This window comes from Hippoglossus stenolepis, chromosome 23 (assembly GCF_022539355.2).
Source record: "Hippoglossus stenolepis isolate QCI-W04-F060 chromosome 23, HSTE1.2, whole genome shotgun sequence".
In the NCBI taxonomy this organism is placed as follows: Eukaryota; Metazoa; Chordata; class Actinopteri; order Pleuronectiformes; family Pleuronectidae; genus Hippoglossus; species Hippoglossus stenolepis.
This window is the reverse complement of record NC_061505.1, coordinates 1,501,963-1,526,085: the sequence shown is the minus strand read 5'-3', so window position 1 is coordinate 1,526,085 and position 24,123 is coordinate 1,501,963. Positions and strand designations below refer to the sequence as shown.

The 24,123-nt window shown below is 41.9% G+C and overlaps 3 protein-coding genes across 4 annotated transcripts in view; all 3 read left to right on the top strand.

Moving 5' to 3' along the window:
• The window catches only part of supt16h (SPT16 homolog, facilitates chromatin remodeling subunit), a 33,161-nt gene extending 21,281 nt beyond the window's left edge, over positions 1–11,880 (top strand). The window contains exons 20-23 of one of the 2 annotated variants that reach the window (XM_047338792.1): positions 11,020–11,132; positions 11,235–11,310; positions 11,467–11,636; positions 11,761–11,880. In XM_047338792.1, the coding sequence (XP_047194748.1) occupies positions 11,020–11,132; positions 11,235–11,310; positions 11,467–11,636; positions 11,761–11,764 (363 nt within the window). In that variant the 3' untranslated portion in view covers positions 11,765–11,880. The remainder of the gene's footprint in view (positions 1–11,019; positions 11,133–11,234; positions 11,311–11,466; positions 11,637–11,760) is intronic. The other variant, XM_047338793.1, reaches the window with a different exon arrangement.
• On the top strand, positions 7,293–9,502 carry LOC118102596 (sterile alpha motif domain-containing protein 9). The gene is made up of 3 exons (XM_035148893.2): positions 7,293–7,418; positions 7,775–7,837; positions 8,201–9,502. Exon 3 carries the CDS (start codon positions 8,332–8,334, stop codon positions 9,448–9,450), a length of 1,119 nt encoding a protein of 372 aa, XP_035004784.2. The 5' UTR covers positions 7,293–7,418; positions 7,775–7,837; positions 8,201–8,331; the 3' UTR covers positions 9,451–9,502.
• A 4,246-nt stretch (positions 11,881–16,126) lies between the features above and the next one.
• Positions 16,127–24,123, top strand: part of LOC124851377 (FACT complex subunit SPT16-like) — a 14,279-nt gene continuing 6,282 nt past the window's right edge. The window contains exons 1-6 of the mRNA XM_047338979.1: positions 16,127–16,418; positions 16,521–16,596; positions 16,759–16,928; positions 22,348–22,477; positions 22,617–22,743; positions 22,835–22,912. Of these exons, the coding sequence (XP_047194935.1) occupies positions 16,306–16,418; positions 16,521–16,596; positions 16,759–16,928; positions 22,348–22,477; positions 22,617–22,743; positions 22,835–22,912 (694 nt within the window). The 5' untranslated portion in view covers positions 16,127–16,305. The remainder of the gene's footprint in view (positions 16,419–16,520; positions 16,597–16,758; positions 16,929–22,347; positions 22,478–22,616; positions 22,744–22,834; positions 22,913–24,123) is intronic.

The window sequence follows — 24,123 nt, the reverse complement described above, 5'->3', positions numbered from 1 at the left end:
TTGTTTCCAGGTTCCAGGGCGCCCCCTACAGAGCACCTGCCTGCTAACCCTTCCAGCTCCTTGTCAATGTTCAGACTGGTGGTAAGAACCTTCCAAGAACAATATTCTGTTCAAGTTGAGGAAAAGTTTAGAAAATTTGAATCTTAATTAAAGCTGCACAAAAATGTTGGTTTCATAATTTGTAAATGGTTGAATTGCGTCTTTGATGTTTTAACTTTCCGTTAAGCGCTTCGTTTACATTGACCTGGACCAGTACGAGCTGAATCCACTTTGGCGGTAATGCAGTTCCACCTGAAGGAACTGACCCATTAGTCATCGTCTTAGGGACTACTAACGAAGAGTCCATGATCGCGCCGTTGCGTCAACTCCCTGGACCCCATCTAAAGGTAGCTCAATCGACACCTGACACGACAATGCTCTAGCATAAGGTTCTTCTCTCTGACCTCATCCTTCCATCGGTTAATTATCAACGGCAACATGTTCGCCACACATCTTGTCACCCTCAGCTGACAAAGAAGCACCTACGGGCAGACCGTCATGGAAGAAAGATCCGGCGTCAGCTTTCGGCGTCCTCCCGCCGTCCTCCCGTCATCCCGCTACGTCGACCTCACCGCTTAAATTTTTTGGCGGGAGCAGACACATTTTCTGATAATTCTTATTTGAAGCAGGTTTGTAAGCGTTTGCAGACGGAAACACTAACTGTCTCCTTCGCTCTTCTCCTCTGTCCTTTCTTTTTATTATTTCATAGTGATGTGCTGTTCATTCTGAAAAACCCTGTTTTATTTTTACATAAAATAAATAGGTGTAATTTTCAATAGTCACAGTTCCTCTTTCAGTACATGGCATGTTTGTCTGTTCTCTCCTCTTGTGGTAGGAAAACCCGTTTTCATGACACCAGGAAAAATCGAATTATTTAACATGTAGAGTCAAACTTTCAACTTAAAATCTGTACATGCAACATTTACTTCTGAAGTAAGATTTGATACCTGAAGTTTACACAAGATTCAATCCTAAAAAGTTAAAATTCTCCATCAAAGTGCATATGATTTCCTATACATACATTGAAAATAAATTGACCTTCTCAATTCAATTTATTTGTACTAAATCAAATCGCAATATACAGTATCTCAAGGTTCTTTACCTAGAAGGTCAAGGCGTTTCATAATCATTTACTTGTTTACAAAGTTTCTTATACCACAAAAAATGCTATAAGCAGTTTTGACTTAGCTCTTATATTACGATGTACACATGCACGTGTCCTGTTGTGTCACTGATGATGAATGCTCTGTCTTCTTGAAACTTTAAAATATTCTAATCTGCTTTAGATGATATATTTCCTCTATTATCATTTGGATGATAGGCAGCCGACCGCAAGTTATGGCTTTCAATGTTTTCTATAATCGTATTTATTTAGTAAAAAGAAATGCTTTTTGGGTTTAGATCATTTCACAATACTGACTGAACAGTTTCAGAATAAGTGCTGTGTTCGACCGTTTACAACAGAAAGTAGTAACGGTGCCATTAAACACCTAGTATATAGGATTCATGATCGGCCATGAGGCATACTCTAAATTAAAAGAAAGAAAAGGAAAGGCAAGAGAAAAAGAAAAGCACAAATTTGAAATAAAAAAGTCAAACATGTCTCGCCTATGCTGGACAACTAAGCCCGAGAACATATGAGTAAGCTGACTAGATGTGTTTTTTTGCCCCAAACTAAAAAACATAGCCAAAGCGAAAACATACTATTTTCATGATTGGGAGGAAGAGTTATTTTTTACGACAGTGAAAAGAAAAATGTGTGTCATGTTTAGGCAACTGTTAAAAATGACAAAGCGGCACAATGGGCAGTGGTAAGCCAACCCGTCGATCTGCCAGTCTTCACTGAGTCCCCGAGCCTCTCAGACTCACTGGCTAACAAATGCGCCGCGAATCGTTTGTGTGTCGGTTGTCTCTGTCCAATGTCGGTTGTCTGTATTAAGTTGTCTGTGTGTCGTTATATATTGTTCCCCCACGCGCTGTGTGTCCACTACTGGCGTCTGTTTGAGTTTATCTCTGCCTGTTGCCTTCAGCCTACCGTCAGATTATGCTGAGAACTAGAATGTCAGAGACTCTCGGTCTGAGCTGACATCTTCCGGTCTGAATTGCACAATCAAAGTCCCGTTGGAACAAATCAGTAGTTCCCAGAAGTGGCTTGTTGGAGTGCTTTACTTTGACAGGTTGGAAAGTGTTGTAAATACATTTTATGTCTACTAGACAGATAAACATTTTAGTTCACAGCAGAATAAACCAGAAGATGATCTTTCCTGAGTTTTAATGTTTATCTGATGAATTTATGTCTGAGCAAATAGTTTTACTTTTCCTATAATTTTATCAAATATAAAGCACTCAGAGTTTGTGTAATGATATCCATTCCCTTCTTTAAAGGTTTTTATTGTAAGAAACTCTTGCAGGCAGGAAGATGCAGCTACATGCTGTCTAGTACTACATATTTATTGGAGTACAAGCTTCTTCTGCAGGGAAATTTATCCTATTTTTGGCCATATTCAGATCAAAGCCTACATATTAAAACATTGTGCTGCAGGAGCAGCTCCTCTGATGTGGAACTGAAGCTACATATTTTGCATTGTAAATATGAATTGATATTAATTTGGATATTGTCATTGAATGAAAAGTTTTCTTGACCTCTCTTTGTAATATATTATTTCTTGGCATTCAGCCTTTGTGAAATTGTAAAAAATAATGAAATGAGTTATCTGAGTGGGTTTTGGAAGATATCGGTTTTAGATCACAAACTGGTTGGAATTAAAAATTATCTGGAGGCTCAAAAGGTTGGTGACCACTGGCTTAGAGAACTAATTTACAGTTTCATTTCGGGTAAATACCATGTAGTGGAGGTGGCATCTGGTCAGTCACGCTTTTACGGTGAGTTCTGGTGACGCGGTGACAGCTCATCTGCTGTGGTTAATATTCGTTCTGGGCATTAAGCTATGAGCAGGATACCCAGGGGGTGTGGCTCCACAATGTTTATAAGTTCATCCCGTGGATCTGCAGTCAAACACAAGCTGGATCTCAATCAGTAAGATTGCATTAACGTTTGTGATTATTTTTTCTGAATTTTCTGATGTAAAGAATTTGTTGGTATCTTATATGGGCTTGTCCAACATGTTCTTTTTTATAGATTAAGGCTGTGTATTACAGAAGCGTATTTGCATTCTTGGAAAAAGTTCTTGTTTCTCTGGAATAACTAACTGGAAATTCCGAGATAAGTTCTATTTTTCTGTAGTTCTATAGTTCTGAGAAAATTAATTAGAAGAAACAGAGCCTTTACACTGCTTTATTTTGAAAGTGAAGTTTGTCTATATAGACTTTGTGATTACTGTTATAGATGTAACTTCACAAAGGAAAGTTTGATGTTTACCATGCGATATCACGAAGGCCTGGCTCTTTGTTGTTTGAGGAAGTTTTCTGTCAACCTGGAAACATCAGGTGAAATCTAATCATCTTTCAAGGGATATACTGCAGATGGTAAAGGATAGTTTTTCATTTTTGTCCATAATTAAATATTTAGTTTTGTTAATTGTAAAGCACTATTTATTTAATGGCTTTATTATGGAAGGTTGATGTGTAGTTCCTGTGATAGCAGGTGTTGGTTGGGACTCTTGTTTTGAAAGGGTTCCCCAACAGGAGAGGTTGTGTCCATACAGAAGTTCTGAGGTGTGAAGGAAGAAGACGGGTGTGATTTCTGAGGCCTGTGACAAATAACAGAACAACACGCTGCATCAGGCTGTTGCTGGTTCATGTTATTTCACAGAGGAAAGTCAGCGGTTTGAAGCGGCCTTCTCGTCAGCAAGCGCTGAGGCGTCGTGCAGACACTGAACTGTCTAGGCAGCTACACAGACGAGGGCTCTGCGCGGAGCGTCCGTGCAACATGCCAACTGTCAAATACTAGATTGCAATTATCTGTGAGCAATATGTGTCTCGGTCTATACAGAACTTCATTTCAAAATAAAAGCATATAGCAAAAAAGCTCTGTTTTCTAGTCTAATTTTTCCTGTTTTTCCGAGATAATTATCTCAAAATGAAACTTTTTCTCAAGTGAATGCAATGCGACTAAGTAGTTATATATTTTTGTATGTTTATCTTTATATTTTTTTGCATATATCTTTAGAGGCGTAATATTTAAATATATATTCTAGCCAAATATATTTGGGCATCGATCAACTATATCATCAGCATAAATTGATACATGTCAATAACTATTTTAAATGTTCAAGTCCTCATGTACAGGTTTGCTAAATTTATAAGTTTAACACGATTAAGTGCTGATCTTTCTTTTAATAGATCGCGTGTAAACATCAGAGAACAACTGGGTTTCAGGCTGTTGACAACCTCTTGCTGGTGAGTCACTGCCGTCTCTAGTGAAAAGAAGTTAATTCCTGGAACAAAGCTGTTAATTCTGCCCTTACGAGGCTAAGTAACATTAAAATGCTAACATGCTGCTTTTGGGAATTATATAATGTTCACATGTTCATTATCTTGGTTTAGCATGTGATACTCCAATTAACTGAAACACAAAATGCCGCTGAGCATGAGAGATGTTGTAGTTAAGATTAAAAATTAAGGCTTGTCTTACTCTCGTAAGTCATTTTACCATTAAAGTTTATATGTTATATAATGGTGCAATGTACCATATAAATTATTGTGTGTTTCACGATAGGATGAATACAAACTGTGTTCTCTCATCTCAGGTATTTAAATGTGCTTACTGTTAGTTAAGCCCAGAGACGGAGGAATTACAAAAGATTCTTGGCTCACTCCATACAACAATATTTGTGGCAACACAATATTCCTTCACAATAAGATAAAGCACCATAATGGAGCGTGGTTCACGAACACTGAATCACTCTGGTGCTGATGTAGTGAATGTCAGGAGGAGGTGGTTGGCTGGGTTTGTGATCAAACCCGTCCCTTTCTGCCAACTGTATATGTTAGCACAAGAGGCGTGTGCTCCTGAGTCACATCCTGATGTCTGAGTGTCAAAGATTCTTGGCCCATAGTCCCATCCATGGAAGCCCCCTTTGAGGACATCCAGAATGGGCCTTCCATCTTCATCAGGAAATCCAGTGTCAAACCTGGACTGTATATGTATGATTGTTGGTATCACAATGTGCTGTGAAGGTAATAAGCTGCCATTGGAATCCAAGTGCCACAGTAGAGCAAAATGATGTTATCTCACTTTATGGGCTCAGGCAGAACCACATGTTCTCCCAGTTCATCAAAAGATCTGCTGACAAAGAGAGGAAATGGGATGGGAAAGGCGAAGAAGAGAATTTCTCAGGTTGATTGAAGATATCTGAGCTTGTCAGTTTCTGAGAGCTCTTTGTGTCTTGAAGGGCGTCAACAGTATTCAAGCCGCTTTCCCCCAAGTTTGTTTCGTGTATTACATGCTGAACTGCCTGTTTAGTAAATGCTGAAGGAATGGGCAATCGGAAGCCATTAATCGAGCTCCAGACATCTCTTATAGCTGACCTCTTGGGCGAGTTTAGCATTTGTTGAGGATAGGTAAGGGACAGAAGGTGGACATGAATGAGGCCTTTAGAGCATTAAGATGTGGAGAGCAGACAATGAAAAGCCCTAGAGAGATGGACACAGAAGGTACCTCAAGCATTGCCTTCACTTTCAACAATCAGGCCTTACCGACTTCCTTCAAGTGGCAAAGATCGCCATGAAAAACTCAGTGATCAGCAACACAAGATCCAAGACTTCTTTAATCAAAACAGATGATGGAGTTGAAGACAGTTTGAATTCTTTGAGTGGTACCTAAACCTATCGAAGCCTGACAAGACAGCTTTCAGAGCCACCCCTTACTTCTGAGAGGATGGTGATCAGCCTAAACATTACAACAGAACAGCAGCTGAATCACACCAGCTTCCCAGGTCTTCTTGACTGTTGAATCATGTGCCTTTCATGTCAGAAAGACTGGGATTTCTGGGAGGAGAAATCGGGGTTTGATTTGAAATCATAACTAGGTTGGCGACTATGAGAAAGTGTTGATGATGTCAAGTAGCAGAGAGGTGCATCCTCTCAACACATCCATCTTGAGCAACAGATCTGGATTCTCCTCAGCTCACAAATTGGAAGACTCAAACAATATTCAGAATTCTTGGACACAGAAAGGAGGATAAGTCCAGGATTCTACCTCTTGGTGCTGCTGCTGTTGTTGTTCCCTGAGTGTACCTCGGTGGTCTAAACCAGGATGATAAATGAACCTGGCACACCCGATGGGCAACCTAGACAGCTACTCTCAAACATAGTTCTGACTCAGACCTAACATTATGCTCCTTTATGGAAAAGAAGCCTATGAAAGGTCAGAGATTATACCAATGCCTTGATCCGTTACCTTTGCCTCTGTTTTCAGAAGGGCTCCTGGACTGATAAATGATTCACAAATCAACTGGATACAATTGTGGAGACAAACGGTGAGACTGAGCTGGCGGGTGGCAGTCCAACTAGTTTGGAAAACACATTCAGTTGAAAACATGTGGAGGAACGGTGGCGTGTGGCAAGTGTAATCCAAAACATCCTTCTCCCGGTCAGTTGAGACAACTAAAGTGGTTGTTTGTGCGGAGGTGGAAAGTAAGGTTTCAGAGGTTGAACCTGAAGATCCAGCGTTGAGTGCCAGGCTCATCTATCTTGGCTAACATTCAGAATTCTGTCCTCTTAGAAGTGAGCGTCCCGTGTGAACAACTGACTGACAGGAACACTTTAGGATCAGACCCAGCACAAACACTGGCTTGAGCCGACAGCAGATGATTCAGTTGGATACAGTGATGGAATGACAGCAGATCTCATCGGTATCTTAGCCATGATTCGTGGCGATTAAAGTAATTTGCTTCAGGTATGACATATTTTGAATTCATAAAACTAAGTGTAAGGTTTCTTTTTTCTCATTATGAATTATCAGTTTTGAAGGTGCATGGGTCGATGATTGACATTAATCACATTTATTGTAATGTGGATATTCTTAGAAAATATATGTCTCAATCATACATTAAAAATTAAAACCTTCTCAAATACAGCCTATGCATATATACATGTTGGAGTTGTAAAACTGATTTTGTGGTTGTGTTTGGTATTTACAATAATTTAGTGTTTTCTAACATGAATTATCATCCACATGAATTTTAGACAATACCTGCCTGAGTGAGTCAGGTGGCATCTGGTCACCTACCATCTGGTCAGTCAAGCAAATGAAGAGTTCTAGTGACGCAGTCGACAACTCATCTGCTGTGGTTAATATGCTGGATCACAAAGGAGCATGAAACTATGAACAGAATGCAGGGGGAGTGGCTAAACAATGTTTATAAGTTCCATCCCCGTGGATCTGCAGTCAAACACAGCAGCTGGATCTCAATCAGGTAACAAGATTTGCATTAACGTTTGTTGATTCTTTTTCATTGATTTTTCTGATGTAGAAAATTTGTTGGTATCTTACTGGAGCTTTTCCAACATGTTTCTTTTTTCTTTTTTTTATAAATTAAACTGTTTATATATTTTTATATTTATATTTATATTTTTGTATCTTTGGGGGCGTAATATTTAATTATATATATTCAGCCAAATATATTTGGGCATAAATTAAACTATATCATCAGCATAAATTGTTGATGCATGTCAGTGAGCTACATTTTTAAATGACACAGAATCCCTCATCATACAGGGTTTATAAGTTTATAAGTTGCTGATTATAAGTCGCTGATCTTTCTTTTAATAGATCGGCTGTAAAACATCAAGAACAACAACTGGGTTTCCAGGCTGTTGACAACATCTCTTGCTGGTGAGTCACTGCAAGTCTCTAATTAGAAAAGTTAATTCACTGGAACAAGCTGTTAATTCTGCCCTTACACACGAGCTAAAGTAACAGCTAAATGCTAACATGCTACTTTTAGGAATTATAATGTTCACCATGTTCATTGTCTTGGTTTAGCATGTTAGCATTCTCCAATTAGCACAAAACACAAAGTACCGCTGAGCATGAGGGGAATGTTGTGATTAAGATTTAAAATTAAAACTTGTCTTACTCTCGTAAGTCCATTTCACCCATTAAAGTTTATATATTATATAATGATTACAATGTGCTATATAAATTATTGTGTGTTTTGAAATGAGATGAATACAAACTGTGTTCTCTCCTCCTCAGGTATTTAAATGCTGCTGCACTGACCCGTTAAACCAGAACCAGAGGAATTACAAAAGATTCTTGGCTCACTCCAACCACAACAATATTTGTGTAACACAATATTTCGCTTCACAATAAGATAAAGCACCATAATGGAGCGTGGTTCACCAGACACTGAATCCTCTGGTGCTGATAGTGAGATGTCAGGGGAGGAATTGGTTGAGCGCTGGGTTTTGTATATGAATCAAAACCCCAAATCCACCAACACGCAACTGTTCTGTATGTTGGCACTGCTGAAGGCGTATGCTCCTGAGTCCTACCTCCTGATGTCTGAGTGTCAAAAGATTCTTGGCCCACCTGATCCCATCCATGGAGGCCCCCCCTTTGAGGACAGAATGGAGCCTTTTACCTTCTTCATCAGGAAATCCAGTCCAAACCCTGGACACGAACATGTATGTATGATTGACCAGGTATCTGCACAATGTGCTGTGAAGGTAATGGCTGCCATTGGGATTCCCAGGAGTGCTACAGTGACCCAAATGATGAACTCACTTTGTGGAGCTCAGGCAGAACCACATGTTCTCCAGTTCATCAAAGATCTGCTGACAAAGAGAAAAATGGGACAGAAAGGCAAAGAGAATTTCTCAAGGTTGGTTGAAGATATACGGAAGCATGAGAGTTTTAACGAAGCTCTTTGTGTCTTGAAGAGAGCGTCAACAATATTCAAAGAGAACGCCGCTTTCCCCCAAGTTGTTTCTCGTCTGTATTACATTGCTAAAGAACCATCTGACTATGTAAAAGCTGAAGAATGGGCAAAGAGAGCCATTAATCGAGCTCCAGACATCTCTTACATAGCTGACACTCTTGGGCAGGTTTATAAACGCCGTTTGTTGAAGATGGGTAAGGGAACAGGAGGAATCAAGAGCATGGCAGACGAGGCCTTCAGAGCATTTAAAGATGTGGAGAGGAAAGCAGACAATGAAAAGCCCCTAGAGATGGACACAGAAGGTACTGCAAGCATTGCAGCTACTTTCAACAATCAGGGCCTTTTCGGCTTCCTTCAAGTGGCAAAGATCGCCTTTGAAAAACTCAGAGATCAGCAACACAAGGCTTCTTTAATCCAAAACAAGAAAATGGAAGTTGAAGACAAGTTTGAATTCTTTGAGTGGTACCTGACCTACTCGAAGCCTGACAAGACAACTTTAGCCACCTTACTTCTGGAAGGTTGTGGCGATCTGTTACAAACATTACACAACAAGAACAGCAGCTGAATCCACCAGCTTCCCAGGTCTTCTTGACTGTTTGAATCATGGCCTTTTCATGTCAAGGGGAAAAGGGCGGGATTTCTGGAGGAGGAGAAATCAGGGTTTGATTTAGAGGAAATCCAACGTGAGTTGAAAACGACTATGAGGAAAATGTTGATGATGTCAAAGTAGCGAGAGGTACATCCTCTCCAACATCATCTTGAGCAACAGGATGCCGGATTCTCCTCAGCTCACCTGGTGGAAGAACTCCAAACAATCATTAGATTCTTGGACACAGAAAGGAGGCATAGAAGTCCAGAGTTCTACCTCTTGACCATGGTTCTGACTCAGACCTACAACAGTATGTCACCTTTATGGAAGAAGCCTATGAAAGGTCCAGTTATGCCAAGTACCTTCGATCCCGTTTCCTTTTGCCTCTGTTTTTTCTGGGAAAGGGCTCTGGACTGAGCAAATGGATTCACAAATCACAGCTGGATGCAATTGTGGAACAAACGGTGGACGCTGAGCTGGCGGGTGAACACGATCCAACTAGTTTGGAGAAAACACGTCGGATTGAAAACATGTGGAGGAACGGTGACGTGTGGCAATTGCCGGAAATCCAAAACATCCTTCTCCCGGTCAGGGTTGAGGACAATAAAGTGGTTGTTTGTGCCGGAGGGTGGAAAGTAAAGGTTTCAACAGAGGTTGAACCTAAGGATCCAACGTTGAGCACCAGGCTCATCTATCTTGGCTTCAACATTAAGGGTCCTGTCCTCTTCAAAGTGAGAGTCCCTCGTGTGAACAATGACTGACCAGGAACACTTTGGGATCAAGACCCAGCACAAACACTGGCTTGAGCCGACAGCAGATGATTCAGTTGGGACCAAAGTGATGGAATGACCAACAGATCACCATCGGTATCTTGAAAGCCATGATTCTCGTGACGTTAAAAGTAATTTGCTTTGGGTGTGAAACATTTTTGGATTCATGAAAACTAAGTGTAAGGTTTCTTTTTTTTTTCACTCATTACTCTGAATTATCAGTTTTTTTTGAAGGTGCATGGGTCAAATGTGATTGACATTAATCACATTTGTTGTAATGTGTGGATATTCTTAAGAAAATATGTCTCAATCTTATGTGATAAAGAAATTAAAGACATTTCTCTCAAATACAGCCTACTTGCATATATACATATTGGGGTTGTAAAACTGATTTTGTGGTTGTGTTTAGTATTTACAATAATTTAGTGTTTTCAACATAAGATTATCATCACATGAATTTTAGACAATACCTGCCTGAGTGAGTCCAGCATAGAACTTGTTTTCGTGCAAGCCACCCTGTCCTTACAACAATACAACACTTCTCTCAGTTTGAAATATTGAGCAGCAACATTAACTGCTGCTTTCATAATTAACATACAGTTTAACCAATACCTATTTTAAACAATTTTAATGAAAGATACAATATGTTCCAACTTACAAAGATAAATGTAATGAAACACAACACAATACATTTAGACAAACAGAAGACACATAGCTTACGCCATTGGGACCCCTTCTTCAGCAACTGAAAACAGACGACCTGTACGCCGAGCAGATGGAGCGCGAGATGAGGCACAAGCTCAAGTCGGCCTTCAAGAACTTCATCGAGAAGGTGGAGACGCTGACGAAAGAGCAGCTGGAGTTCGAGGTGCCGTTCAGAGACCTGGGGTGAGTGGACGCTGTAACAGTCCGTACAACAGCATGGAGAAAACGTGAAGCGCCATAAGCGGGTGGACTCATTGTTTTTCCGCTGTGCCTCTTTGTTTCCAGGTTCCAGGGCGCCCCCTACAGGAGCACCTGCCTGCTACAGCCCACTTCCAGCTCCCTTGTCAATGTTACTGAATGGGTGAGTGAGAACCTTCAAGAACAATATTCTGTTCTGAAAGTTGAGAAAAAAGTTTAGAAAAATTTGAATCTTAATTAAAGCTGCACAAAAAATGTTGGTTTCATAATTTGTCGTGGTTGAATTGCGTCTTTGATGTTTTTAACTTTTTCCGTTAAGCCGCCGTTTGCCGTGACCCTGGACGAAGTGGAGCTGGTCCACTTTGAGCGTGTGCAGTTCCACCTGAAGAACTTCGACGTGGTCATCGTCTACAAGGACTACAACAAGAAGGTCACCATGATCAACGCCGTGCCCGTCAACTCCCTGGACCCCATCAAGGAGTGGCTCAAGTACGACACCTGACACGACAATGCTCTAACGGGTTCTTCTCTGACCTCACATCCTTCCATCCAGTTAATTATCAACATGCTTCGTAACAACACTTATTGTTAAAATACATCTTGTCACCCTCAGCTGACAAAGAGAGCACCTACGAGGACGAGGACACGTCCAACAGGAAGAGAAAGATCCGGCCGTCAGCTCGGCCGTCCTCCCGCCCGTCCTCCCGTCATCCCGCCCGTCAGCCTCACCCAGCAAGAAGTTTTTTTTGACGGGGGGGGCAGACACACATTTTCTGATAATTCTTATTTGAACGGGTTTGTAAACGTTTGCAGACGGAAACACAAACTGTCTCCTTCGCTCTTCTCCTCTGTCCCTTTTTCTTTTTGTTCATTCTGAGTAGATGTACTGTTAATTCTGAAAAACCTGTTTTTGTTTTTGTAATAAAATGAAATGGAATTGTAGTTTTCAATGGTCTGGTTCCTCTTTCAGTGCCGCGGCATGTTTATCTGTTTCCTCTCCTCTTGACAAGGCGTCAGGAAAACCGTTTTCACACATGACACCCGGGAAAAATCCGGAGAATTGACTAATAACCAGAGTCAAACTTTCAACTTAAAAATCTGTACATACAACGGTACCTTCTGAAGTAAGATTTGAAATGCCTAGAAGTTTGCCTAAGATTCAATCCTAAAAGAGGTTAAAGATTTATAAACTCAGTGTATATGATTTCTATGCAGCCACATTTGAGAAACAGAAATTGACACTTCTCAATTCAATTTTATTTGTATAGCGTCCAAATCATAATATACATTATCTCAAGGTTCTTTACCTAGAAGGTCAAGACGTTTCATAATCATTTAACATTTACAAAGTTTCTTATACCACAAAAATACTGTAAACAGTTTTAAACAGCCTCCTTATATTCGATGTACACATGCACCGTGTCCTGTTGTGTCACTGATGATGAATGTATCTTCTTGAAACTTTAAAATATTCTAATCTGCTTTAGATGATATGTTCATATCTACATTATGTCCTTTGGATGATAGACGACGACTTCATAGGTTACACGCAACTTTCAATGTTTGCTATATAATGCGTATTTATTTAGTAAAAGAAATGCTGTTTTGGGTTTAGATCATTTCACAATAAACTGAACAGTTTCAGAATGATGCTGTGTTCGACCGTTTACAGCAGAGGTAGCCAACACGGTGCCCGTGGGCACCTGGTCGCCCGGGACTCCGCGAGTCGCCTGAAGGCATGCTCTAAATTAAAAAAGAAAAGAAAAAAAAGGAAAATGAAGAAAAAAGAAAACTGAAATTTGAAATAAAAAAGTCAAACCGCCATCTCACTCTATGCTGAGACAAGCTAGCGGGAGCAGCAACGATGGCGAGCTAGATGTGGTTTTTACCCCCAAACTAAAGAAAACATGGCAGAAAAGCGAAAGAAAACATACTATTTTCATAATGATTGGGAGGAAGAGTTATTTTTTACGACAGTGAAAGAAAAATGTGTGTGTCTCATTTGCGGGGCAACTTGCGACGGCAAAGCGGCACAATGTGGAGCAGTGGTCGCCAACCCGTCGATCTGCCAGTCTTCACTGTCGATCCCCGAACTCTCTGGACTCACTGGCTGTCGTCGCGCCGCAGATCAGCTGTGTGTCGGTTGTCTGTGTGTCGGTTGTCTGTGTGTCGTTGTCTGTGTGTGGTTGTCTGTTGTTCACACGCGCTGTGTGTCCGCTACTGGCGTCTGAGCTGCAGGTTTATCTCCTGCATTGCCTTCAATACAAGTCGGATTATGTAGGAGACTAGATGTCAGGACTCTCGGTCTGAAGACGAGCATCTTCCGGTCTGTGGATAACAATCAAAGTCCCGTTGGAACAAATCAGTGGATTCAGAGTAAACGCTGGAGTGCTTTACTTTGAAACGGTTCGAAAGTGTTGTAAATACATTTGTGTCATAGACAGATAAACATTTTGGTTCACAGCAGAATAAACAGAGAAAATGATCTTTCACCTGAGTTTTAATGTTTATCTGATGAATTTATGTCACAAACAAATGGTTGCAACACTTTCTGTAAGCCTTTTCAAAATAAAAGCACTCCAGAGTTTGTTAATGATATCCATTCCCTCTTTTAAAAGGTTTTTATTGTGAAATATTTGCAGGAGCGGAAAGATGCACGGCTTCATACTGTGTAGTACTGGTATTTATTGGAGTACAAGTGACTTCTTTCATACAAGGAAATTATCCTATTTTTGGCCATATTCAAATCAAAGCCTACATGTAAAACATTGCGCTGCAGGAGCCACATGTTCTCCAGTTCATCAAAGATCTGCTGACAAAGAGAAAAATGGGACGGAAAGGCAAAGAGAAGTTTTCAAGGTTGGTTGAAGATATACGGAAGCATGAGAGTTTTAACGAAGCTCTTTGTGTCTTGAAGAGAGCGTCAACAATATTCAAAGAGAACGCTGCTTTCCCCCAAGTTGTTTCTCGTCTGTATTACATTGATAAAAAAACATCTGACTATGTAAAAGCTGAAGAATGGGCAATGGAAGCCATTAATCGAGCTCCAGACATCTCTTACATAGCTGACACTCTTGGGCAGGTTTATAAACGCCGTTTGTTGAAGATGGGTAAGGGAACAGGAGAAATCATGAGCATGGCAGACGAGGCCTTCAGAGCATTTAAAGATGTGGAGAGGAAAGCAGACAATGAAGAGCCCCTAGAGATGGACACAGAAGGTACTGCAAGCATTGCAGCTACTTTCAACAATCGGGCCTTTTCGGCTTCCTTCAAGTGGCAAAGATCGCCTTTGAAAAACTCAGAGATCAGCAACACAAGACCAAGACTTCTTTAATCCAAAACAAGATAATGGAAGTTGAAGACAAGTTTGAATTCTTTGAGTGGTACCTGACCTACTCAAGCCTGACAAGACAACTTTCGAGCCACCTTTCTTCTGGAAGGTTGTGGCGATCTGTTACAAACATTACACAACAAGAACAGCAGCTGAATCCACCAGCTTCCCAGGTCTTCTTGACTGTTTGAATCATGGCCTTTTCAGGTCAAGGGGGAAAAGGGCAGGATTTCAGGAGGAGGAGAAATCAGGGTTTGATTTAGAGGAAATCCAACGTGAGTTGAAAAACGACTATGAGGAAAATGTTGATGATGTCAAAGTAGCAGAGAGGTACATCCTCTCCAACATCATCTTGAGCAACAGGATGCCGGATTCTCCTCAGCTCACCTCGGTGGAAGAACTCCAAACAATCATTCGGAGATTCTTGGACACAGAAAGGAGGCATAGAAGTAGAGTTCTACCTCTTGGTGCTGCTGTTGTTGTTCCCTGAGGAGCAGCCTCCGGTGGTGCAAGACGAGGATGATGAAGAAGCGGAACAGCCGCCCACAGATGGGCAGCCTGGACAGCTGCCTCTTGACCATGGTTCTGACTCAGACCTACAACAGTATGTCACCTTTATGGAAGAAGCCTATGAAAGGTCCAGTTATGCCAAGTACCTTCGATCCCGTTACCTTTTGCCTCTGTTTTTTCTGGGAAAGGGCTCTGGACTGAGCAAATGGATTCACAAATCACAGCTGGATGCAATTGTGGAACAAACGGTGGACGCTGAGCTGGCGGGTGAAAAATTTCGAACTAATTCGAGGAAAACACGTCGGATTGAAAACATGTGGTCGAACGGTAACGTGTGGCAATTGCCGGAAATCCAAAACATCCTTCTCAGGGTTGAGGACAATAAAGTGGTTGTTTGTGCCGGAGGGTGGAAAGTAAAGGTTTCAAAAGAGGTTGAACCTGAAGATCCAACGTTGAGCACCAGGCTCATCTATCTTGGCTTCAACATTCAGGGTCCTGTCCTCTTCGAAGTGAGCGTCCCTCGTGTGAACAATGACTGACCAGGAACACTTTGGGATCAAGACCCAGCACAAACACTGGCTTGAGCCGACAGCAGATGATTCAGTTGGGACCAAAGTGATGGAATGACCAACAGATCACCATCGGTATCTTGAAAGCCATGATTCTCGTGACGTTAAAAGTAATTTGCTTTGGGTGTGAAACATTTTTGGATTCATGAAAACTAAGTGTAAGGTTTTTTTTTTTCACTCATTACTCTGAATTATCAGTTTTTTTGAAGGTGTGGGTCAAATGTGATTGACATTAATCACATTTGTTGTAATGTGTGGATATTCTTAAGAAAATATGTCTCAATCTTATGTGATAAAGAAATTAAAGACATTTCTCTCAAATACAGCCTACTTGCATATATACATATTGGGGTTGTAAAACTGATTTTGTGGTTGTGTTTAGTATTTACAATAATTTAGTGTTTTCAACATAAGATTATCATCACATGAATTTTAGACAATACCTGCCTGAGTGAGTCCAGCATAGAACTTGTTTTCGTGCAAGCCACCCTGTCCTTACAACAATACAACACTTCTCTCAGTTTGAAATATTGAGCAGCAACATTAACTGCTGCTTTCATAATTAACATACAGTTTAACCAATACCTATTTTAAACAATTTTAATGAAAGATACAATATGTTCCAACTTACAAAGATAAATGTAATGAAACACAACACAATACATTTAGACAAACAGAAGACACATAGCTTACGCCATTGGGACCCCTTCTTCAGCAACTGAAAACAGACGACCTGTACGCCGAGCAGATGGAGCGCGAGATGAGGCACAAGCTCAAGTCGGCCTTCAAGAACTTCATCGAGAAGGTGGAGACGCTGACGAAAGAGCAGCTGGAGTTCGAGGTGCCGTTCAGAGACCTGGGGTGAGTGGACGCTGTAACAGTCCGTACAACAGCATGGAGAAAACGTGAAGCGCCATAAGCGGGTGGACTCATTGTTTTTCCGCTGTGCCTCTTTGTTTCCAGGTTCCAGGGCGCCCCCTACAGGAGCACCTGCCTGCTACAGCCCACTTCCAGCTCCCTTGTCAATGTTACTGAATGGGTGAGTGAGAACCTTCAAGAACAATATTCTGTTCTGAAAGTTGAGAAAAAAGTTTAGAAAAATTTGAATCTTAATTAAAGCTGCACAAAAAATGTTGGTTTCATAATTTGTCGTTGTTGAATTGCGTCTTTGATGTTTTTTACTTTTTCCGTCCCCGTTAAGCCGCCGTTTGCTGTGACCCTGGACGAAGTGGAGCTGGTCCACTTTGAGCGTGTGCAGTTCCACCTGAAGAACTTCGACGTGGTCATCGTCTACAAGGACTACAACAAGAAGGTCACCATGATCAACGCCGTGCCCGTCAACTCCCTGGACCCCATCAAGGAGTGGCTCAAGTACGACACCTGACACGACAATGCTCTAACGGGTTCTTCTCTGACCTCACATCCTTCCATCCAGTTAATTATGAACATGCTTCGTAACAACACTTATTGTTAAAATACATCTTGTCACCCTCAGCTGACAAAGAGAGCACCTACGAGGACGAGGACACGTCCAACAGGAAGAGAAAGATCGGCCGTCAGCTCGGCCGTCCTCCCGCCCGTCCTCCCATCATCCCGCCCCGCCAGCCTCACCCAGCAAGAAGTTTTTTGGACGGGGGCAGAACACATTTTCTGATAATTCTTATTTGAACGGGTTTGTAAACGTTTGCAGACGGAAACACAAACTGTCTCCTTCGCTCTTCTCCTCTGTCCCTTTTTCTTTTTGTTCATTCTGAGTAGATGTACTGTTAATTCTGAAAAACCTGTTTTTGTTTTTGTAATAAAATGAAATGGAATTGTAGTTTTCAATGGTCTGGTTCCTCTTTCAGTGCCGCGGCATGTTTATCTGTTTCCTCTCCTCTTGACAAGGCGTCAGGAAAACCGTTTTCACACATGACACCCGGGAAAAATCCGGAGAATTGACTAATAACCAGAGTCAAACTTTCAACTTAAAAATCTGTACATACAACGGTACCTTCTGAAGTAAGATTTGAAATGCCTAGAAGTTTGCCTAAGATTCAATCCTAAAAGAGGTTAAAGATTTATAAACTCAGTGTATATGATTTCTATGCAGCCACATTTGAGAAACAGAAATTGACACTACTCAATTCAATTTTATTTGTATAGCGTCCAAATCATAATATACATTATCTCAAGGTTCTTTACCTAGAAGGTCAAGACGTTTCATAATCATTTAACATTTACAAAGTTTCTTATACCACAAAAATACTGTAAACAGTTTTAAACAGCTCCTTATATTCGATGTACACATGCACCGTGTCCTGTTGTGTCACTGATGATGAATGTATCTTCTTGAAACTTTAAAATATTCTAATCTGCTTTAGATGATATGTTCATATCTACATTATGTCCTTTGGATGATAGACGACGACTTCATAGGTTACACGCAACTTTCAATGTTTGCTATATAATGCGTATTTATTTAGTAAAAAGAAATGCTGTTTTGGGTTTAGATCATTTCACAATAAACTGAACAGTTTCAGAATGATGCTGTGTTCGACCGTTTACAGCAGAGGTAGCCAACACGGTGCCCGTGGGCACCTGGTCGCCCGCAGGGACCCCGCGAGTCGCCCGCAAGGCATGCTCTAAATTAAAAAAAGAAAAAGAAAAAAAAAAGGAAAAATGAAGAAAAAAAAGAAAAACTGAAATTTGAAATAAAAAAAAAAGTCAAACCGCCATCTCACTCTATGCTGAGACAAGCTAGCGGGAGCAGCAACGATGGCGAGCTAGATGTGTTTTTTACCCCCAAACTAAAGAAAACATGGCAGAAAAGCGAAAGAAAACATACTATTTTCATAATGATTGGGAGGAAGAGTTATTTTTTACGACAGTGAAAGAAAAATGTGTGTGTCTCATTTGCGGGGCAACTTGCGACGGCAAAGCGGCACAATGTGGAGCAGTGGTCGCCAACCCGTCGATCTGCCAGTCTTCACTGTCGATCCCCGAACTCTCTGGACTCACTGGCTGTCGTCGCGCCGCAGATCAGCTGTGTGTCGGTTGTCTGTGTGTCGGTTGTCTGTGTGTCGGTTGTCTGTGTGTCGGTTGTCTGTTGTTCACACGCGCTGTGTGTCCGCTACTGGCGTCTGAGCTGCAGGTTTATCTCCTGCATTGCCTTCAATACAAGTCGGATTATGTAGGAGACTAGATGTCAGGACTCTCCGGTCTGAAGACGAGCATCTTCCGGTCTGTGGATAACAATCAAAGTCCCGTTGGAACAAATCAGTGGATTCAGAAAGTGAAACGCTGGAGTGCTTTTACTTTGAAACGGGTTCGGAAAGTGTTGTAAATACATTTGTGTCATAGACAGATAAACATTTTGGTTCACAGCAGAATAAACAGAGAAGATGATCTTTCACCTGAGTTTTAATGTTTATCTGATGAATTTATGTCACAAACAAATGGTTGCAACACTTTCTGTAAGCCTTTTCAAAATAAAAGCACTCCAGAGTTTGTTAATGATATCCATTCCCTTCTTTAAAAAGGTTTTTTTATTGTGAAATATTTGCAGGAGCGGAAAGATGCACGGCTTCATACTGTGTAGTACTGGTATTTATTGGAGTACAAGTGACTTCTTTCATACAAGGAAATTATCCTATTTTTGGCCATATTCAAATCAAAGCCTACATGTAAAACATTGTGCTGCAGGAGCCACATGTTCTCCAGTTCATCAAAGATCTGCTGACAAAGAGAGAAATGGGACAGAAAGGCAAAGAGAATTTCTCAAGGTTGGTTGAAGATATACGGAAGCATGAGAGGTTTAACGAAGCTCTTTTTGTCTTGAAGAGAGCGTCAACAATATTCAAAGAGAACGCCGCTTTCCCCCAAGTTGTTTCTCGTCTGTATTGCATTGATAAAAACATCTGACTATAAAAAGCTGAAGAATGGGCAAAGAAAGCCATTAAACGAGCTCCAGAAATCTCTTACATAGCTGACACTCTTGGGCAGGTTTATAAACGCCGTTTGTTGAGGATGGGTAAGGGACCAGGAGAAATCATGAGCATGGCAGACGAGGCCTTCAGAGCATTTAAAGATGTGGAGAGGAAAGCAGACAAGGAAGAGCCCCCACAGATGGACACAGAAGGTACTGCAAGCATTGCAGCTACTTTCAACAATCGGGGCCTTTTCGGCTTCCTTCAAGTGGCAAAGATCGCCTTTGAAAAACTCAGTGATCAGCAACACAAGATCAAGACTTCTTTAATCCAAAACAAGATAATGGAAGTTGAAGACAAGTTTGAATTCTTTGAGTGGTACCTGACCTACTCGAAGCCTGACAAGACAACTTTCGAGCCACCTTTCTTCTGGGAGGTTGTGGCGATCTGTTACAAACATTACACAACAAGAACAGCATCTGAATCCACCAGCTTCCCAGGTCTTCTTGACTGTTTGAATCATGGCCTTTTCAGGTCAAGGGGGAAAAGGGCAGGATTTCAGGAGGAGGAGAAATCAGGGTTTGATTTAGAGGAAATCCAACGTGAGTTGAAAAACGACTATGAGGAAAATGTTGATGATGTCAAAGTAGCAGAGAGGTACATCCTCTCCAACATCATCTTGAGCAACAGGATGCCGGATTCTCCTCAGCTCACCTCGGTGGAAGAACTCCAAACAATCATTCGGAGATTCTTGGACACAGAAAGGAGGCATAGAAGTCCAGAGTTCTACCTCTTGGTGCTGCTGTTGTTGTTCCCTGAGGAGCAGCCTCCGGTGGTGCAAGACGAGGATGATGAAGAAGCGGAACAGCCGCCCACAGATGGGCAGCCTGGACAGCTGCCTCTTGACCATGGTTCTGACTCAGACCTACAACAGTATGTCACCTTTATGGAAGAAGCCTATGAAAGGTCCAGTTATGCCAAGTACCTTCGATCCCGTTACCTTTTGCCTCTGTTTTTTCTGGGAAAGGGCTCTGGACTGAGCAAATGGATTCACAAATCACAGCTGGATGCAATTGTGGAACAAACGGTGGACGCTGAGCTGGCGGGTGAACACGATCCAACTAGTTTGGAGAAAACACGTCGGATTGAAAACATGTGGTCGAACGGTAACGTGTGTAACCGCCGAAATCCAAACATCCTTCTCCCGGTCAGGGTTGAGGACAATAAAGTGGTTGTTTGTGCCGGAGGGTGGAAAGTAAAGGTTTCAAAAGAGGTTGAACCTGAAGATCCAACGTTGAGCACCAGGCTCATCTATCTTGGCTTCAACATTCAGGGTCCTGTCCTCTTCAAAGTGAGCGTCCCTCGTGTGAACAATGACTGACCAGGAACACTTTGGGATCAAGACCCAGCACAAACACTGGCTTGAGCCGACAGCAGATGATTCAGTTGGGACCAAAGTGATGGAATGACCAACAGATCACCATCGGTATCTTGAAAGCCATGATTCTCGTGACGTTAAAAGTAATTTGCTTTGGGTGTGAAACATTTTTGGATTCATGAAAACTAAGTGTAAGGTTTCTTTTTTTTTTTTCACTCATTACTCTGAATTATCAGTTTTTTTTGAAGGTGCATGGGTCAAATGTGATTGACATTAATCACATTTGTTGTAATGTGGGATATTCTTGAGAAAATATGTCTCAATCTTATGTGATAAAGAAATTAAAGACATTTCTCTCAAATACAGCCTACTTGCATATATACATATTGGGGTTGTAAAACTGATTTTGTGGTTGTGTTTAGTATTTACAATAATTGAGTGTTTTCAACATAAGATTATCATCACATGAATTTTAGACAATACCTGCCTGAGTGAGTCCAGCATAGAACTCTTTTTCGTGCAAGCCACCCTGTCCTTACAACAATACAACACTTCTCTCAGTTTGAAATATTGAGCAGCAACATTAACTGCTGCTTTCATAATTAACATACAGTTTAACCAATACCTATTTTAAACAATTTTAATGAAAGATACAATATGTTCCAACTTACTAAGATAAATGTAATGAAACACAACACAATACATTTAGACAAACAGAAGACACATAGCTTACGCCATTGGGACCCCTTCTTCAACAACTGAAAACAGACCGACCTGTACGCCGAGCAGAGGGATGCTTGTGATGAGGCACAAGCTCAAGTCGTCGCCAAGAATCCCCACGAGAAGGTGAGACGCTGACGAAAGAGCAGCTGGAGTTCGAGGTGCCGTTCAGAGACCTGGGGTGGAGTGGACGCTGCAACAGTCCGTACAACAGCATGGAGAACGTGGAAGCGCCATAAGCGGGTGGACTCATTGTTTTTCCGCCGTGCCTCTTGTTTTAGGTTCCAGGGCGCCCCTACAGGAGCACCTGCCTGGCTACAGCCCACCTCCAGCTCCCCTTGTCAATGTTACTGAATGGGTGAGTGAGAACCCTCTCAAGAACAATATTCTGTCTGAAAGTTGAGAAAAAGTTTAGGAAAAATTTTAATCTTAATTAAAGCTGCACAAAAATTTTGGTTTTTACAATTTGTCGTAAGGAATTGCGTCAGTTTGATGTTTTTAACTTTTTCCGCTTGCCGGCTGCTTGCCGTGATCTCTGACCTAAGTGGAGCTGGTCCACTTGAGCGTGTGCAGTCTCCACCTGAAGAACTTCACGTGGTCATCGTCTACAAGGACTACAACAAGAAGGTCACCATGATCAACGCCGTGCCCGTCAACTCCCTGGACCCCATCAAGGAGTGGCTCAAGTACGACACCTGACACGACAATGCTCTTATCTTTGAAGGTCTGAGTGACACCTGCCGCTCTGGTTTATGTCGGTTAATGTTTTCTGTCTCTTACTCAGCTCGTGTGACATCAAGTACACGGAGGGAGTCCAGTCGCTGAACTGGACCAAGATCATGAAGACCATCGTGGACGACCCCGAGGGTTTCTTCGAGCAGGGGGGCTGGTCATTCTTAGACCCAGAGGGCGAAGTAAGTTCAGCTCAGTGGAGGAAAAAATTCAGGTTTCATCTGTGGCGGAAACAAATCTCTTCCCAGTTTTTCTGCTGATGTTCCTTAACTCTTCACCGTCTGATTATATCCACTTCACTGTGTCTCGTCTTTGTCTCAGGGAAGTGGTGGAGAGGAAGATTCAGAATCTGAGATGGAGGATGAAACGTTCAACCCGTCTGCAGATGAAGAAGAGGCAGAGGAGGAGGACAGTGATGAGGATTACAGCTCGGAGACGGAGGACTCGGGTCGGTTTAGTAAACGTTTTCTAAACGTGAAATCTGTAAATCAAGTTGGATCCAATGTCTCTGATACGAGTTGTTAATGTCTTGTGTTTAGCGGAGTACAGTGAATCACTGGGCAGCGAGGAAGAGAGCGGTAAAGACTGGGACGAGCTGGAGGAAGAGGCCAGGAAAGGTTTGTACCTGCAGCTTATTCCTCCTCAGTCTGTTCGGTCTGAAAAGTAGAATTGACAACATCAAGTTTAACCTGTGAGAGAGAATTGGGATAAAATCGAACCACATACAATATATTTACATATTTGACACCGCATCAAGATCCATGAATTAATCTGAGAAGTTAAGGAAACTGTTGAAAGAAAGTGAGAACAAGTTCCTGGATCCGCCCTCTGACGCAGACCTGAACTCTAACGGGTTCTTCTCTGACCTCACATCCTTCCATCCAGTTAATTATCAACATGCTTCGTAACAACACGTATTGTTAAAATACATCTTGTCACCCTCAGCTGACAAAGAGAGCACCTACGCAGGACGAGGGACACGTCCAACAGGAAGAGAAAGATCTCGCCTCGTCAGCTCGGCCGTCAGCTCGGCCAGCCTCCCGCCTCGGCCCTCCTGGCCGTCCTCTCGCCTGGCCATCCCGCCTCCATTATCCCGGCCTTCATCCCGCCTCGGCCATCCCGCCTTCCGTCAGCCTCACCCAGCAAGAAGAAGCGACGGACCTAAATGTCACACAAATACACACACACACACACACTGCCAAAACCTAGCTGACCCTTGACCCTCCCTCCTACCCCAACTGGCTCTTGTCGCCCGAACACTTCTCTCACACACACACACACACACACACACACACACACACACACACACACACACACACACACACACACACACACACACACACACGATGTGTATAAAGACGTAGACGGCCCTTATTTTCGTGTTGGTCAGTGAAGTGTCAACGTTGAGGCGGTAAAGAAGGAACCAGCCGGACGGTCGCACACTTCACTCATCAGCTCTTCTCCCTCTTCACTCCTTCCTCCTCCTCTTTTGTTTCCACTTCCCTTCTCCATCCATCCATCTATCAGGGTTTCATGTTTGTGTGCAAGTGTGTGTGTGTGCGCGTGTTTAAATGGGTTTTTAATTGCAAGCATTGTTTATTTTTTTGTTTAAAAAAAAATAAGTTTCTTAACTAATGAATAAAAAGAGATGAGACCTGACCGATCCTCTGCCAAGTGTTTTATATAAAAACTGAGATCCCCTCTCCTCCTCCTCCTCCTCCTCGTCTTCACTTCACCTTCCAGCCATGTTTTCTTCTGTGTTCGTTCAATTGTGGTAATTAAATGGAACATTTTTCAGTTTGGGTTTTTTTTGACGGGGGCAGACACA

Excerpts from the sequence above, each read along its gene's own strand:
- LOC118102596 (XM_035148893.2), top strand. The coding sequence starts at position 8,332 with ATGGAGCGTGGTTCACCAGACACTGAATCCTCTGGTGCTGATAGTGAG.